The sequence below is a fragment of the Perca flavescens genome, chromosome 19 (assembly GCF_004354835.1).
Source record: "Perca flavescens isolate YP-PL-M2 chromosome 19, PFLA_1.0, whole genome shotgun sequence".
Taxonomy (NCBI): Eukaryota; Metazoa; Chordata; class Actinopteri; order Perciformes; family Percidae; genus Perca; species Perca flavescens.
The window spans coordinates 30,736,156-30,755,540 of record NC_041349.1 but is presented as its reverse complement, the minus strand read 5'-3'; the positions used below and the strand labels follow the sequence as shown (position 1 = coordinate 30,755,540).

General features: G+C 40.1%; 1 protein-coding gene across 3 annotated transcripts in view; it reads left to right on the top strand.

Moving 5' to 3' along the window:
- The window catches only part of mllt3 (MLLT3 super elongation complex subunit), a 142,480-nt gene that overhangs the window by 106,656 nt on the left and 16,439 nt on the right, over positions 1 to 19,385 (top strand). For all 3 annotated transcript variants that reach the window (XM_028606271.1, XM_028606272.1, XM_028606270.1), the window contains one exon: positions 15,759 to 15,828. In XM_028606271.1, the coding sequence (XP_028462072.1) occupies positions 15,759 to 15,828 (70 nt within the window). The remainder of the gene's footprint in view (positions 1 to 15,758; positions 15,829 to 19,385) is intronic.

Genomic DNA, 19,385 nt, shown 5'->3' with positions numbered 1-19,385 from the left:
AAAATAAAATGAGGTCATATTTCAGTTAACCCCTATTGAAATATCTAAACCTCTATTCACTTTGTACAACCGTTCTTAGATTGCTTCTCTTAGGTATCAAAAGTATATAAATCCCTTTCATGTACCAAAAGCACATTTATATTAATAGGCAACCTTTATACAAACAATACATTTTTAATTCAAGTTGTATGGAACCTTAGTAACATTAACACTATCCTAAATATAATTGCATAAATTGCATGTAAACATCTCTCAAATTGTATTATTTTCCCATAACTTAAGCTACAGTGTTGTAATCTAGAGGCATTAAGACATGTGTGTTTATTTATCCCTCCCTGCACCGGTAACAGTACAAAGAATGCACTAAAAATTAGCCTCTTTAAGTTAGCTACTTCACCATAAACTCCAGTTAAACAGTTAAACTCACAATTTGTACTAACATTCATTCAACAAAAAACCCACAGCTAGTTCATTTGATTTTCTGTTTATGTCAAGTTGTCATGACAAAGACATCCTCTGGTAATGTCATCCTGGTTAATGTCAAGTTGTCATTACAAAGACATCCCAAACAAATTTAAAGGGGTGATAGAATGATTATATAGGGTATTTTACACTGTTCCTTAAGGTCTCCTAATAGGGTATGTAACATTGGTTGGGCTGAAAATTGCCCAAATGCTATTTTATTAGGCCCTTAACTACCCTGTGAATATGGCTCTATTTGGAACAAGAGCTTTTCTTCCAAATATGGTATGCTCATGAATATTCAGAATGAGCTACGTGCTGATTGGTTTGAGCAAACTACATAGAAACACATGGGAGACTCGACAACAGGTCTTATATTTCAGACACTGCAAAGTTATACATTGTTTATCAGGCTATTTCGTTATTAAAATCACTTCTGAGACTTTTTTTTTAGCGAGAAATCAACTATATAAAGCTCAAATATGGGCCGTTTTATGAAAATTGATGGCCAATTGCAAATTTGGTAAGACTATGTGTCGGAGTTCAGCGGCCGGTGCTGCCTCGCTGCCCAGCCTGCCTCGCCGCCCGGCCTGCCTTCCTTCACAGACCCAGGACTACTATGAGGTTCTTGGAGCTCCGTCACGGCAGCCCACAGCACTCCATATCCGCGCAAAGTCACTGTTTTTTCGCCTGCAACTCCCCTCTTCCTGCTAGCTAAATGGCCCGTGTATGTGAGTGAGAGCGCGGTCAGCGAGCTTGTTACGCCAGCAATCTCTTACCACAGTTCCTGCGGCTGGATGTAACCTGTTTGTATCTACAAATCACGGATAGTTAGCTTCATTTTCGGCGTAATTCCAAGTATATTTACAGTTTGAATTTCGTCACGCCACGTATACAACATCTAGCTACATGTCTTATAAAGCTAACAACGGTGTCCGATTTCAAATTAATGAATATTTGTGAAGATTAGGGCTTTCGTTATCTGCAACTGTCCCTTCAATCCTAGCTACCTGTGTAGCTACAAATCACGGATAATTGGCTGTTGGCTTCATTTCCGGTGTAATTCCAAGTATATTTACAGTTTGAAATTTGTCACGCCACGTATACAACATCTAGCTACATGTCTTATAAAGCTAACAACGGTGTCCGATTTCAAATTAATGAATATTTGTGAAGATTAGGGCTTTCGTTATCTGCAACTGTCCTTCAATCCTAGCTACCTGTGTAGCTACAAATCACGGATAATTGGCTGTTGGCTTCATTTCCGTGTAATTCCAAGTATATTTACAGTTTGAAATTTGTCACGCCACGTATACAACATCTAGCTACATGTCTTATAAAGCTAACAACGGTGTCCGATTTCAAATTAATGAATATTTGTGAAGATTAGGGCTTTCGTTATCTGCAACTGTCCCTTCAATCCTAGCTACCTGTGTAGCTACAAATCACGGATAGTTGGCTGTTGGCTTCATTTCCGGTGTAATTCCAAGTATATTTACAGTTTGAAATTTGACACGCCACGTATACAACATCTAGCTACATGTCTTATAAAGCTAACAACGGTGTCCGATTTCAAATTAATGAATATTTGTGAAGATTAGGGCTTTCGTTATCTGCAACTGTCCCTTCAATCCTAGCTACCTGTGTAGCTACAAATCACGGATAGTTGGCTGTTGGCTTCATTTCCGGTGTAATTCCAAGTATATTTACAGTTTGAAATTTGTCACGCCACGTATACAACATCTAGCTACATGTCTTATAAAGCTAACAACGGTGTCCGATTTCAAATTAATGAATATTTGTGAAGATTAGGGCTTTCGTTATCTGCAACTGTCCCTTCAATCCTAGCTACCTGTGTAGCCACAAATCACTGATAGTTACCTTCATTTTCGGTGTAATTCCGAGTATATTTCCAGTTTGAATTTTGTCACGCCACATATACAACATCTAGCTAAATGTCCTATAAAGCTAACAACGGTGTCCAATTTCAAATTAATGAATATTTGTGAAGATTAGGGCTTTCGTTATCTTCAATCCTAGCTACCTGTGTAGCTAAAAATCACGGATAGTTAGCTTCATTTTCGGCGTAATTCAGAGTATATTTACAGTTTAAATTTTGTCACGCCACATATACAACATCTAGCTAAATGTCTTATAAAGCTAACAACGGTGTCTGGTTTCAAGTTAATGAATATTTCTGAATTTCAGAGGAATTCTAAGAGGAGGCTAGCTAGCTCTCATTGATAGAGCTACATCCAGCCGCAGGCTCTATCAATGAGACTCGCGGACAAGCAGCGTTTATTTCCCCAATCGTTTGTTTAAATAACTCAACTGAACTCCGACACACAGTCGGACAAAATTTGCAATTAGCCATCCATTTTCGTAAAGTGGCCCATATTTGAGCTTTACATAGTTGATTTCTTGCATAAAAAAGTTTCAGAAGTGAATTTTGTAATGGAATAGCAGAGATCTGCGTGACCTAGCTAGATTCAGAAGACTACCTGATCTCGAACAGTTGTGTAGCCTATGTAAATTTTGGGGCGTGACCGTTCTCTTAATACACCCATGGGCTGACAAAGGTTCCGGTTTTTGGGAGGTTGACGTCAACTTCCAGTTTTGTTGAGATTAGCCCGTTTTCAGTGGCAGTTTCAAAATATGAGATTTTCATAGTAAAGGGGTGTCAAAGGGACTTTGAGCTTCTATGTATGTCCTATTTACCCACTGAACTGTCGTTATTCAACTATGACAGTGTGAAATCAGTTTTGCATTCTATCACCCCTTTAATGTCAACTTGTCATGACCAAGACAACTTCTGGTAATGTCACTTTGATTAATGTCAACTTGTCATAATCAAGACAACCCAAACAATGTCAACTTGTCATGAAAAAAACCGAATGACACTTAATGACAGAAGTCCTAAACGTTTATGACTTGTTTATAAGGTTTATGACACATTCATGACCGTGTCATGTCATAGTTATGACAGTGTCATGTCACGATTATGTCGGTACTGTCAAGTAAAGTGTTACCGCTTCATCTTCATATATCCTACCTTCTAACAGCTGTAGTCTCAGTAACGTGACAATCTGCAAGAAACGGGTTGCTTATAAGTCACTAAAATATTAGTGGCAGCACCGTTTGGTTTAGTTATCACTTTTTTTGTAATGCCTTGTTTTTATTTTTATTTCAGTTAACAACAATGTTTTTTCCCACCTAGTTTTTGTTATTTTGTTCGTTTTCGTTAACAATTGTAACCTTGACTGTGATATAAAATTATATATACTGTGATAAACGATTTTGGTCATATCGCCCATCCGTAATGTGTAGCATTTTAACAAAGTAAGTAGTAAAAGTAAATAGAACGTCAAAATTAAGGAACACATTCACCAATTTGACAGCACATACACAGGATAAAGAAACGCACAGAAAACAGGTGAGTTGAGGCCAGTTGAGGTGGTTCGGGCATCTGGTAAGGATGCCCCCTGGTCGCCTCCCTAGGGAGGTGTTCCAGGCACGTCCAGCTGGGAGGAGGCCTCCGGGAAGACCCAGGACTAGCTGGAGGAATTATATCCCCAAGCTGGCCTGGGAACGCCTCGGGATCCCCCAGTCGGAGCTGGTTAATGTTGCTCGGGAAAGGGAAGTTTGGGGTCCCCTGCTGGAGCTGTTCCCCCCGCGACCCGATACCGGATAAGCGGACAAAGATGGATGGATGGATGGATGGATGGATGGATGGACAGAAAACAGGCAAATTCAGAAATGGTTCTCTTGATTAGTTGATTAATTGACCTCCATGCCCTACCACACAACCATGGCTTTTGTTATTCCAAACCACAAGGCTTAAAGGTAGAGAAAGGGCTGGGAAATGCATTTAATACAAAGGTGTTCAGAGAAAGAATAGATAAGGCCAGCTAATCACATCTGACTATCTGGGTGTGTCCATTTCATCTGAACACAAGTCTGCTAGTGTGAGCTCTTTCTTCCCCTAAGCGCTGACACTGCATCCGTGTTGAAATTTATGAGCTGTCCACACATCTAAAAGCTCTCTTTGAAGAGGACAGTGAGCAATATCAAAGCTGTTAGAGCTAAAGCTAATTTTGTCTCCTGAGGTAATTGAGTTTCTAAACATCCACACGTCTTCCTATATTGTGGATTGAACAAGAATGTTTTTGATATGCAAGAAGAGAATACTATACTACTGCTGTTTGATTGCTTAAGCTTATTGACCAAAGACATTTTTTTTCACAGATTTTCCCTTTAATACAGCGTTTCCTATAATTGATGAAGAATGTTTCATGTAGGTTTTGGAACCAAACCTGGTTTCAAAACAGAACCAATTCCAAATCGCCAAGAACCGGGTACGCGTAAAACAAAATACATTTCGATTCTGCTTATCCATTCCAACTACACAACAACTACAAATCTCGCTCTTTCTGAACTGGACAGCACTGCGCAAAGCGATACATTTTGTTTTGTTTAGGCAGTGTGGGCAAGATGAATGAGTTGTGAGGACATGAGTCAGCCGTGCGCCATGGACCACAGCTTTTATACTTTGCTCCGATTGCCCAATTACATTTTATTTGTAGTGTCAAATAATATCTCAGGACACTTTACAGTTGGAGTAGGTCTAGTCCACACTCTAATTTACAGAGACCCAACAATCCCCCCTCCCAAGAGCAAGCATTTGTGTCGAGGAAAAACTTCCTTTTAACAGGCAGATAATAGAACTATAACTAGTAATAGTTTTTTCCACATATTGGAAAGCAATTTGTGGCAGGGGGGTTGTTGTAACAATCAAGTATCAAAAACTGAGGAGGATCACGCTGTTGGATGCTGTCCTCCTCTCCTACTTGTGCCTAATGCCTAAACAAATTTCTCTCTTTCTCTCCCTGACCCTGTCTTTCACTGGTTGAAGCCTAAAAATATTGTAAACCAATTGATAACATAACTAATCGGACTGTTCAACTCTGTTTCAGACTGATACCTCTGGTTCAGGCTGGTCCTTATCCTCAACACGTGCCTTTTTCAGTTGCGGAAAATACTTTTCAATACTCATCTGGATTGAAGCAGCAAACATTCAGTGTGAGAGTAAAAAATGACATAACATTATTTATATGTTTATTTAATTCCCAGCTGCTACATATAGTGTTTTGACCTCGACAATCCAACTGCATTTTACCGCAAACTTCTGACTAGTTAACTTTCTAAAGCAGGCACAATCGCTTGTTTGCTAAGAGTCAGGTCAGTGATTATGAATGTGTAAAGTGAATTGTGAATTTAGCCAGCCGTCTTTTCTCCTTTATGAAGACAGACGCTGTATGCACGGTGGGCTCAATGGTGTTTTAAGCCTCCAACGTCGCCTTCCAGGCAGCTAACCCTCACCTTAACCCTAACTATAACCATTGCCGCGCTGCCTGGAAGGCAATATTGGGAGCTAAAAACACCAAACATCGCACGGTGGGAGGAGCTGTGTGTGTGTATGTGAGCGAGACACAAGTGACAGACAGACGGAGGAGAACAGGGAAAGGAAATGCAGCGGAACATGTTTTAAATGGAGTTTAAAAAAAATATTAATAACGCAATGTGCGGTGGCCAGTGTTGATAGTGCGGCGTACCGCCACACATTAGTCTATGTGTGGCAAATACTGAGTAATAATAGTAGTAGCAGTGCCGGGCGTTAAGCAGGACCATGGCAGCAACTGCACCCATGAGCCAGGTGCCACCACAATCCAAGGAAGAAGAAGCTAAGTTAGTAACATGCATTAATGGGACATTAGCTCCAAATAGCTGTAAACTGAATGAGCCTCTCATGACCAGGGGTCTCATTTATAAACATGGCGTACGCACAAAACAGGGCTGAAAATGTACGCCACTTCCCACGCAAAGTTTATTTATAAAAAACAAACTTGACGGGAGAATGTCCAGTCCTCCACGCAAACTCTGACCCATATGTACGCACATTTTGGAGACAATGGGATTTGGCGACACAGATGGTGAGGTGGTGAACTGAAGTCAGACTGCAGAAAGTGAATGTGGGAAAAACGATTACTCGTAATATTTTCAAGTATTGATGCCTCACACAAATATTTTCACTCCATATCATCCACGTTATCATGAAGATTAAATCCAGCAGTGTTATTTGTGCTTGTACTGAGGGATAATTGTTCCATAAACACCTTGTAAAAGCCAACTCAAATCTTGTTCTTAATATTTAATCGACGCTGTCTCAACATCACAGAGTCCGCTACAGCGCGCAGGAGGATGAGATGGCCCGACTCCATGGAATACAGGATAGCATCAAATACCCTAGCATTAGATAACTGCAGAACACAGTGTAAATAACTAAATATTTGTTTTTAATACTGTGCATATATCATCAAATGTCAAAGTCTGAAAATACAGACATTAAGCTCTCGCGCAATTGTGACACTTAATGTCCTTGTTATCGGTCCGAACTTTAATACTGTTCGTGACAAAACCTGCATGAAGAAAAGTGTGTTTGCCTATTAGACTTTTGTCTTCAAATTGTATGTTGGGGTGAGGGATACCACTAGTTGCTGTGATTTTGGCAAGGTGTTAAGTCACAAATTGTTGTAAACTTGTAACTACTGCGGTGACCCCCGTGCATAATGCTGCATGATGGCACTGCAGGAGGACTACACCAATGGAAGAATCAGGAGAGAGACACTTCAGGTATTGGGTCCAGTAGAGAAGGCAACGCGCCAGAACCGTGCCATCCTGGTCCAAATACAGGTCCTTGCCACTCTGGGGGCAACCGGCTGTTTCCTGAGGGAAATGGCAGACAGCTAAGTGTTTTTATATAAATGTCATAATCTTCAACTTTATTACTAAGGCTTGTTTGGATATAATACATAGTTCTGTTCTCTTATCAAAGGTCTGGTATATAGAAGCTATCCCAGAGTGCCGTAATGCCTGACATTTGGGACGTTTTGGACGGTATTACGGTATTACAGTTTTTCCAACTGCTTACACACGTTTTCAAAACTATGTCTCCTTTTTTCAAAACTTTGCACACAATTCCCAAAACAGCACACACAAAATGCTAAATGCCTCACATCTCCTTCAAAATCAAACTGAATTCAAAATGCCATAAACACATCTCAAAATGAACACTTTTTTCATAGTAGTACATTTTTGGATATACCATGTACTGTTGTTCTAAAGCTCTTTTGTCTTTCATAGCCTTATATCTATATTTACAATGTTCTAGAGAGAAAGTAATCTGCTGAGATTGAAACATGCACTGTAAACAATACAATGTTACAGTAAAACAGAAAATATTTATTGGGCAAAACATTACGTTTGTAAGAGTAGCACAGTGTTTTATACAGTAGCATGAAACATGAAAACAAAACTACAAACATATCACAAGGTATCATTTTTAGAAGTAAGTGTGTGGGTGTTGGGGGGAGGGGGGGGCATGAATTGATTGATTTGTAATGCTGAAATGGTCATTAGATAGTTGCATGCAGAATGGACGCCACTGTAAAGCTACTCAAGATGGGCTTCTCATTGGTCAATCTGTGGTTGATCACATGAATAAGTGTGGCCCTGATCTCATCAGAGATGGCTCTCCTTCTTCCTCCTCCTCGTTGTTGTCACCAGTCTCGCCCTCCTCCTCCCCTTGCTCTCTGTCTATTGTTGGCATCCATTGTTCAAAACAGGTAATCTGACCTTGGACCTTTGTATTGGCCTATACTAAAGCAGTGATTGGTTAGTGTTCAGTTATGACATAATGTTTGCAAATGTGAGGAGTGTGTGTGTGTGCCCTGGTAAATAAGTGTAGCATTTTAATTGGTTGTGTTTAGAAAAGGAAAGCAAGTCACTTCCTGTTAGATTTTTGTGTCTTAGGAGAATTGAGTGTAATGTTTTGAAAAAAGTGTTTTATGCAATTGAAAACTGAGTGAAAGGCTGAGAAAAAACTTATGGTTTTGGAGATTTGCTGTGTAGTTTTGCACTTTGAGTGAGAGGTTTCAAAAATCGTGTGACATGAAAAGATTTTGTGTGTAAGCAGTTGGAAAAAAATGTAATATAGGTAGTCTATAGATCATGTTTCCCTACGCTATGCAAGAACAGGACGAAATTATAATTCAATTTGCAGCAATTCACCAGTGTCTGAGAAGTTTTTTGCTTTTTCCCCACCAGTTTCTTTCGCCGTAATGAAAAAACATACTGATCAGCATTCATGAGGTGCTTTGCATTGACTATTTATGGTTAAAAATGGGCGTGTACACGGCGGGATAAGAGGCTGATTCACGTATGCACACTTGTGGGTAATCTGTGATTTATAAAGGGAACATTGCTTACAGATGTGCATACGCACATTTTATAAATCACATACAGACAGTAGTTTCATTTTTTTTAATTTGTTCTCTTTTGTACATGTTTTGTACTTGCAAAATGTATGTGGAGAGAAAAATCAAGGGCACATCTCTTGTAATCTATTTACTGGCAAACTCTTCGAAATGTGTGTATGCTTTCTGTGTTTTTGTCTTACACAGAGACTTGTAAGAAACCTGGGAAAGCAGCATATGCCCATGTTCAGAATTCCATTAGCTATACAAACTTTCAGTCATCAGCACAACAGGTTGCAATTGACTGGGTCTGTACACAGAAGAAGAGGGGCGTGCACCTTCTTTCACCACAGGCACTTATTGGCTATTGTAGGCTGTGGACCAGACAGGGAAGCTCCTATTGGTTCAAGTGATGTGTCAATCAAAACGTCTGTGTAGCTGTGATTTTGATAGTGGAAATTGGCAGATGATGCAAACAGGATTTACTCCAGGGAATACAGTGGAATATTGCTGTGAAATTTGAAATTTAAAAACAGCTGTCTGTGTCATAATGTGTTTGGATTAAATATTTTTCTGGATTTGATCGCCTGGACCTTTTGTCAATGTAACAAGATCCTTTGGTCAGAATATTATCGATCAGTGGATTACAATGGTTAGTTTTCTCAATTTTTGAGAGACCACCACCACTGTCAGAGTTTGTTACTCTGACAGAGGTGGTGATTGTGCCTGCTGTTGTGATTGTATCTTGAAATTTGCATCAGTCAAATCACAAGTTGTAGCTTTTCCAAAGTTACAAAGTAACGCATTACTTACTGTAATCGGATTACATTTGTCTGTAACACAGTAATGTAACGCATAATCACATTATAGTTACTTATCAAATAATTATTGTGTTACTTGCGTTACTGGTTCTTCAACTATCTGCATAAGGGCAGGAGAGAATAACAAATCTAACGTCCGTTTTCTTGCATGTTTGCGCCACCATAACACTCTGCATAAGATGTCTTTTGAGGGGTGGAGGTATGAAAAATTTATTGTAAATTGTCGCCCGGTCACAAACACCTCTCCACCGATTGAACACGACATTCGATCGAAGCTAGTTACTAAAGTTCCCTGGAGCCTGAGTGACGCCGAGGCTGATGAAAAGAGCGTGTTGCCGACACCTGCCAAGCAACCATCAGCAGGTAAACAAAGCAGAGATAAGTGGGCTAGTGGCAGCAGACATAGGGAAGGAACTGTTGCCTGTTTTTAATAGTGGAATCACCGTCTTTCTGAAACCTACTTGGCAAAATACAGATAAGGAAGAGCGGACGGCCACCAGACAAATTTTGTGCTGATGTTCACAATTTTGTTGTCAGCTCTGTGGTATTAAAGATCATACAAGAAAGATCTTGTGTATGTCATCATTTTAATAAGGGTTTGTATTGATCTGGGCATACATGAGGTTTAACTTTATATTGTTATTTGGCAATTAAGTTATAATTCATCTCTGGTGATGTTATGGAGTAAAAAAAACTTTTTTTAAGTAACTAGTAATGTGTAATCTATTACTTTTTTTGAGTTTCTACCCCAACACTAGGGGTGCAACGGATCAAAAAACTCACGGTTCGGATTGTTTCTCGGATCAGAGTCACGGATCGGATAATTTTTCGGATCAGCAAAAAAAAAAAGACAAGACAAATAAACATAAGTTTGTTCTTTTTGTCCATGCTATTGACCAAGATTCCCTTCTGTGATGCCAAATTCACTACATGTGCAAATAACCCAATCTGTGGGCCCAGTCCTGCCTCATTCACTGCATTTATTTGATTTTTGGCATTATCAGTTGTGACTGGGATATTACTAGTACTGGGCCTCTTTATCTTCCATTCCTCCACTGCTTGTGTCAGTACCTGCGCAAGATGAGTGCTTGTGTGACTCTCATAGAGGGGGCGTGTCTGCAGCACCGGACTTCTCATCTCCCAGTCTGCTGTGGTGAAGTGAGCGGTTATCGTCACATAGCTCTCCGTTCCCCTGGAGGTCCACCCGTCTGTCGTGAGCATAACCGAGGACGCTCGGGATAGTTCATCCACAACTTTTTTCTTCTCCTGCTTATAAAGACCTGGCACAATTTTTTCGCTGAAGTGGGTGCGCGGCGGGATGTCGTAACGTGGCTCAAGCACTTTTCAGCATGTGTTTAAAGCCCTCGTTTTGCACAACCAAATATGACCTCATGTCTGCACCTATAAACACACCAATAGTGTTTGTGATTGCTTTAGCCCGGTCTGATTGTGCAACAAGGGGCTGCTTAAATGCGGTGATAAGCGGTTCTTGAGCAGCTTTCGTTTTCACTCCACCGGGGTGATGTCTCTTCAAATGCGTGGCCGTGCTCGATGTGGGGATTTAAATGACGCGGGGCGTTCAACCTCCTCCATTCCTCCGCTCGCCATGACCACGCTGTGTGTGGACTGAACATGCGCACAACTTTTCTTTTTTTTTTTTTTCAGAAATCAATCCGCGGATCACGTGTGTACCGAACCGAAGATATTGATCCGAACGGATCACGGATCAATGACGATCCGTTGCACCACTACCCAACACTGTCTTAGGTCACACTGTGTGGGTTACATTGTGTTGGGTTGTACCGTGTTGGGTCACATTGTGTTAGGTCGTACTGTGTTGGGTCACATTGGCACATTGAAAACAAGCCTAAAACCGGCGTACGGTCATTTCCACGCAAAGCTTGGCATTTATCAATATGGACGGGAGCGGAGGTTACAATCAAATCTCACGTCAAGTTTAAACTTGTGTACGCAAGTTTAAACATGTTTACACAAGTTTTCGAGTCAATGTGGACTTGTGGTGCAGCATAAAATCTGTTTAACAGGAGTCATCAGGTGATCAATTCAATTTCAATTCAAATTCAATTTTATTTATAGTATCAAATCATAACAGAGTTATCTCGAGACACTTTACAGATAGAATAGGTCTAGACCACACTCTATAATTTCCAAAGCCCCAACAATTACAGTAATTCCCTCAAGAGCAAGCATTAGCAGTGGCTGTTGCGACAGTGGCGAGGAAAACTCCCTTTTAGGAAGATTATATGATCAATAAATCTGATGACTAAGAAGAGAAGCAGGTGGGCCGGGTTAGGCGGATGCTGCAACTCCTCACTCCTTAACTATAAGCTTTATCAAAGAGGAGAGTTTTCAGTTTACTCTTAAATGTGATGACGGTGTCTGCCCCCCGAACCCAGACTGGGAGCTGGTTCCACAGGAAAGGAGCATGATAGCTGAAGGCTCTGGCTCCCATTCTACTTTTGGAAACTCTAGGAACCACAAGTAACTCTGCATTCTGGGAGCGCAGTGCTCTAGTGGGACAATAAGGTACTAAGAGCTGTTCTAGATAGGATGGTGCTTGACCATTTAGAGCTTTGTAGGTCAGGAGAAGGACTTTAAAGTCAATCCTGAATTTTACAGGAAGCCAATGCAGCGAAGCTAATACGGGAGAAATATGATCTCTTTTCTTAGTTCTTGTGAGAACACGTGCTGCAGCGTTCTGGATCAGCTGAAGAGTCTTAAGGGACTTATTAAAGCAACCTGACAGTAGGGAATTACAATAGTCCAGCCTGGAAGTAACATGCATGGACTAGTTTTTCAGCATCTTTTTGAGGCAGGATATTCCTAATTTTGGCAATGTTACGAAGATGAAAAAAGGCTGTTCTCGATGTTTGTTTTAGATGGGCCTTAAAGAATCAGCAGGGAAAGAAGACCCTGTTGAGCTGATCAAAAATAACTCCTAGATTTCTGACAGTAGTGCAGGAGGCCAGGACAATACCATCCAGAGTAGCTATATCTTTAGATAATGAAGTTCGGAGGTGTTTAGGGTCTAGCACAATAACTTCAGTTTTGTTAGAGTTTAACATCAGAAAATTGTAGGTCATCCAGGATTTTATATCTTTAATGCATACTTGAAGTTTAGCTAACTGACTGGTTTCGTCTGGTTTGATTGACAAGTATAATTGGGTGTCATCCGCATAACAGTGATAGTTAATTGAGTGTTTCCTAATAATATTACCAAGAGGAAGCATATATAAGGAAAATAGAATTGGTCCCAGCACTGAGCCTTGTGGAACGCCATGGTTAACTTTTGCGTACTTGGAGGATTTATTATGAACATTTACAAATTGAGATTGATCAGAGAAATAGGACTTAAACCAGCTTAGTGCGATTCCTTTAATGCCGACTAAGTGTTCCAATCTCTGTAACAGGATGGTATGGTCAATAGTGTCAAATGCAGCACTAAGATCTAGTAAAACAAGTATGGTGACTTAAGTAAGTCCTTTGTCTGCAGTAGTTAGTACGTCATTAGTAATTTTCACCAGTGCCATCTCTGTGCTATGATGCTTTCTAAATCCTGATTGAAAGTCTTCAAATAAACTGTTGCTATGGAGAAAATCACATAACTGATTAGCAACTACCTTCTCAAGGATCTTGGAGAGAAAGGGAAGGTCAGATATAGGTCTATAGTTTGCTAAGACCTCAGGATCGAGGATGGGTTTTTTCAGAAGAGGTTTCATCACAGCTACTTTAAATGACTGCGGTACATAACCTGTTAATAGAGACATATTGATCATATCTAGTAATGAAGTGTTAACCACGGGTAACGCTTCTTTGAGTGGCCTCGTTGGGATGGGGTCTAAGAGACATGTAGATGGCTTAGCTGAAGATACCTTTACCATTAATTGTTGAAGGTCTATAGGATAAAAGCAGTCTAAGTATATCTCAGGTCTAGTGCTTTCTAGCAGTCCTGCGTTGAAAAGTGAACCGTTAGAAGTTGAGGGCAAAAGGTGATGGATTTTATCTCTAATTGTTATAATTTTATCATTAAAGAAGTTCATGAAGTCGTCACTACTCAGAGCTAGAGGAATAGATGGCTCAGTAGAGCTGTGACTACCTGTCAGCCTGGCTACAGTGCTGAAAAGAAACCTTGGATTGTTCTTGTTTTCTTCTATTAATGATGAGTAATAGTCTGATCTGGCATGTCTGAGGGCCTTCCTATAGGTTTTCAGACTGTCTTGCCAATCCAAACGAGATTCTTCCAGTTTGGTGGAACGCCATTTACTTTCAAGTTTTCGCGAGATTTGCTTTAATTAACGAGTTTGGGAGTTATACCAAGGTGCAAGTTTCCTTTGCTTCATAGTCTTCTTTTTGAGGGGAGCAACAGAGTCTAAAGTAGTCCGTAGGCCGTAGCACCATCTACACAACGGTCAATTTGAGAGGGACTAAAGTTTACATAAAGGCCCTCTGTTGTATTAAAGCACAGTAATGAGTTTAGTGCTGTTGGAATATCTTCCTTAAATTTAGCTATTGCAATGTCAGATAGGCATCTAGTGTAGAAGCTTTTATCTAATTTCGTATAATCGGGTATTAAGAATTCGAAAGTTATTAAGAAGTGGTCTGATAATAAAGGATTTTGCGGGAATACTAATACATCTTCAATTTTGATGCCATATGCCAGCACAAGGTCGAGGGTGTGGTTAAAACAGTGCGTGGCCTCATGCACACTCTCATTGAAACCAATTGAATCTAGTAGTGAGTTTAAAGCAGTACTAAGGCTATCACTGTCAACGTCCACATGGATATTAAAATCACCGAAAGTACTTTGTCTGATTTAAGGACTACAGCTGATAAAAACTCTGAGAATTCAGATAAAAATTCAGAATACGGACCTGGAGCTCGGTAGACAACAACAAATATAATTGGCTGTACTAATTTCCATTTTGGATGTTGAAGATTAAGAACAAGGCTTTCAAAAGAGTTATTATTTATTTTAGGTTTAGGATTAATTAACAGGCTTGAATCAAATATGGCCGCAACTCCCCCTCATCGGCCTGAGCTTCTAGGAATTTGAGTATTAATATGACTGGGAGGAGTCGCTTCATTTAGACTAATATATTCTTCATGGCCCAGCCAGGTTTCAGTAAGACAGAATAGATCAATTTGATTATCGGATATCAATTTGTTTACTAGTACTGCTTTAGAAGATAGAGATCTGATATTTAGTAGTCCACATCTAATTTTCCTATCCTGTTCTATCATTGCAGTGGTAGTTTTAATTCCAATTAGGTTGTTAAGTATTTCCCCTCTCTTATCAGCAATGGCAGATCTGGCTCTTTTAGAAGACCTCTATGCGCCGGTACAACAGTGCACACGTACACACGGGCCACAGTGGAGTGCAGCATCAAATTGATTAAGGGCAGATGACTCTCGTCTCGCTATTTCATAAATTGTAGGAGCGAGGCCTCAAAACCGAGACTATATTGTGGCGTAATATTTAAATTGCGATTTTTTTCTAGCCGCTGCATTTATCAATGTACTACCATTCTTACGCTCTGATTGGTATGATACAAACGTTTAATGAATCACATGTGAAGCCAGTTGTAAGAGGGTTTCTGCGCTCATATCTGCGCTGGTTTCTACGTTATATTGACAAATGAGGGCCACTGTGTTGGGTCACACTCAGGCAAGGTTGCAAAATAATTATTAGACATGTCAATACAACAAATGTTTGTTTAACAATAAATGAATACAAACTTCAAAATTATAATCCAAATGCACGTCACATTGCATATCAATAGGATCTTCCATTTTCTATCCCCCAAAAAGGGGCGTGGTCTTGACGTTATGCAAAGTGGCGGTCCGGTGAATAGGACATTCCCCTTTCTGCTTTAGTCCTCTTTGTTTGGCAGGCAGTAAATAATTAAAATATTACATGTTTTTCAGTTGCACACTAAATAATGAGAACTTGGACTTGACTTTGTTTTGGACTGCTTTTGCATTTCATTAAAGAAAAAAATAGCAGAGGAAATTCTAAATATATTATAGCCTAAAAGTGGTCAAATGTCAACATATGGTGTTGAGGTTTGTCAAAAACTATTTTATTTTTTTTATTTTTTTATTTTTTTATTTCTCACGGTTTGTTTTCTCTACTTCCTCCCAGTCAGAGCAACCCAGTCCAGCCAGTTCCAGCTCCAGTTCAGGCTTTGCTCCCACACACCACAAACGACAAGGTAATTATCTGGAACATACAAACATTTTAGCTGTACTTTTGTTGAATGTCTTTTTCAGTCAGAAATTATGTGTATAATGGTCCAGTGTAGCTCATATGGAGTACCTGGTAGTTTCAGTCTAACTTTGAGTCTAGTTTGTTTGCCAGAAAGAAAAGAAGCTCAACCAGTGTTGGAGACAGAATTTAAACACTGCACTGGCATTGATTTCTTTTCTAATTAAACATAACGGCATTATTATCTCGTCTGTTAGCTCTGAGATAGAGAGGCACCGATGGATCGGCCGATTTTCAGCTTGATCAGTCATCACCGGTTACCAGCCAATTGGGCTCGGATAGAGACAATTCTGTGCCAGTCAAATGTACATGCATTCGCCACACAATGGATCACATTGTGCACACAGTGTTGACAACTTGGTGACTTTCTTGCTAGATTTAGCAACTTATTCAGACAATGAGGGAAAAAGAGAGAACAATTATTTCCCATTCCCATGCTTGCTGCTCAGAGTAATGGCAGTGAGCGGCTCCTCTGCCAACACTGGAGGGTCTCTTGGTCTCTCCCTTGCCTCAGTAAGTGTCGGTGGGTGTGAGGCAGGCAGGAGGATGCTGCTTGCTGTAGGAGTTGGACTGAAAATAATACACACACCTTTACATTCTTGTAAATAGATACTGATTCATAAATAGTTTTGTATAAATAGATAAATACATAGTTTTAGATAGATAATAAAAAGTTGACTCCTTGTAGCCTAATACACAGAATAGCCTAATATTTTCTCTGATTCTTCTCTTTACTGCACTTCATTTTTAGTTAGAGGTTTGTAAAAAAAAGTGCACTTTTTTTATTTTGAGATTTGTGACAGAAGGTCTTGGAACCTGGTACCCTGTGAACCAGACAAATGTGTGAGGTCATGTTTCATTTCCTCTGACCAGCCAACCAGGACCTGGGCGGACCAATCGCAACGGTTTATCTCATATGGGGCGGATTTTATACAATAACTGACAACATGAGGAGTTTATGTGCTATATGCAAAATACGTGATTATGTCATTTTTGGCTTGTGCAGACACTACGGCAAGCCTAATCCATAGCTATAAACCTAGTTTAGTGAAGAGGAGCGCCATTAAGGCATTTTTTGAGAAAAAAAACCAAGATGGCTGCAGCTAATGTGGTGAAGTACTATTTTCAAATTCTGATGGCAAAATCAATAACACTCGCTCACAGACATATTGATGCTACAGCATCACAACACGCTGTAGTCTGTGCACGCTGTAGTCTGTTCGTTGCTCAGCACTATGTCACGTTTCCTGCTCTGATTGGTTGTAGTTCTATTCAATTGCGCCCAGTGAGTGTGGTTTGAGTGTGGTTATAGCTGTGAAGGTAGCAGAGCAGTGTCTGTACAGTTTAGGCTGTTTGACGGTGAATAAAGAATAAATGCAACAACTCCTCAAGACTCAAGCCAAGTTCCACCTGCTGCCTTAAGTGAAGGGGATTAGCCCCGATCAGTGGCAGATGCATAACGTGACAGATAGCTGGGCCTGCATTAAGTCGAGGTGGGCCTGAATCTAGGGTGTCCCGAAATCAAAGCAGTTGTCCCAAATCCAGGAAATTATACTAGAGCAGCAGTCTTGAGTTGCCTGATGAAACATTAAAAACTGTTCACAGGGCTTAAAGGAAAAAAATGGAATTCATTATAGATGGGTTATCATATTTGTTGTTCAAAATACTGCTCGTTCAACTTCCAATTATGATTAACTATCTCATATTTTTGACTAGGCTAAATAAGCCAAAATATCAACAAACTATCTACTATTTTCAACATACTAGGTCATAGTTTTGACCTTAAGCAAAACATTATTTTATCTCATGTATTGTTTTCTTGTCCCTGTAGAAATGTGTTTCCTTATGTTGTATTTGAGCAGAAGAGGACCGTGAAGTACTCTGATATTGGCGAATTTGCGTTTCTAGGATTGCGAATGAATGTCCCACCCTTATCCACCTCTGATTGGCTGGTACCCTCTGCCTTTGTTTGTTGGATTGGTTAGGTTTAGGCATGAGATTGGTTAATGTTAGGGTGAGAATACTAGAGTAAGCCAAACAAAGGCAGGGTAGGGCGGGACATGGCTTCGACCTCCTAGGAAACAACTCCAGCTATAAAATGAATTGGAATAAATCTAATTTTCTTCTATTGAACAGCAGACAAGTGACATCAGCTATTAGTGGTACAATACCAATCCAAAGCTAAATTACATATTTGGTCATCACCATACACACATCACTACAGCGAGTTGTCCAGGACAACTATGAAACTATATTAAGTAGATCCTTAGTAAAGGGATCTGGCCAATTGGTTGCTACGGTCCAGGATTGCTGTCGTTAAAATGAACATAGTTCCTCGTGGGAATTTCTTAAGTACAATGATCCCCTTACCCCCACCAATACATTTCTGGAAGAAACTTGGACCGTAATTCGGCAGTATATTTGGTATAATAAACAACCTAGGCTAAAATACTCTACCCTGCAACATACCACAAACACGGGAGGGCTGGCCCTCCCCAACCTTAAAGAATATCAGAGCCTTTCAGCTGCGGGCCCTTAGAGTGTGGATGGACCCCTCATCTACAGTTCCATGGAGAGAAATAGAGCAAAACCTCACTGGATATCGAAGACTGCAAGACCTTGCTTTTGCAGGTGTGTGTCCAAAAAAGTGTATTATGTGTTACCCTATGGCCCTATTATCACCAACACATTGACCAACTTTAAACAGGTAGAGAAGCAACTACGCTATACCAATAAGTGGAATTTGAATACCCCAATATGGCACAATGCACACTTAATGTCTGGTAACAAACCCTTTGCTTGTAACCAGTGGAGTGACAGAGCAGGGCTCGACATTAACTTTTTGAGGCACTTGTCCTGTGGACAAGTATATTTACGTTTCACTTGTCCATGCACAAAAGTCACTTGTCCGGGTAAACATTTATCATTTTAAAATGTTGTTGTGTTTTGCTAATGCAGGATTCGAACATACCGTTGAAAGCATCCAAACACTATCAACATTAATAAAATTCAGTTGAAACCGTAGAAACAAACGTGTCCCAACAACAGATTTCCCCTTCAACAAGTCTCTCCAGACTCCATAATACAAAGTAATACGTTTCACGCCGGTGTGCAGTGTATCACCAGAGGTAGTAGTGACTTGAATTTATATATCTCTAAAATAATTTTTTAGACATAACACTGGATTTTGCCATCAAAATGTTGGTGTTAACGTTTTGTTTTTTGTTTTTTCTACAATTTCACTTTCTACCCGGCAGTGGCTGATTTACCAAGGGATCCCTTAAAAGGTGTAGCTACTTTACAGTTGATTATTACCTGATATTTAATCCGGCGAGTCGCGGAGCTGAGGTTTTACAATAACTGACGTAAAAAAGAGCAGCGGAGTATTAATGTTACGAGGCAGAGAGCCAGCCGCTAAATGAGTCAAATTAACTTCATGCTTCATCCACACAAAGCACATTGCTATCGCCACGAATGACCGCTTTATTCGGCTTGTTTTCTGTG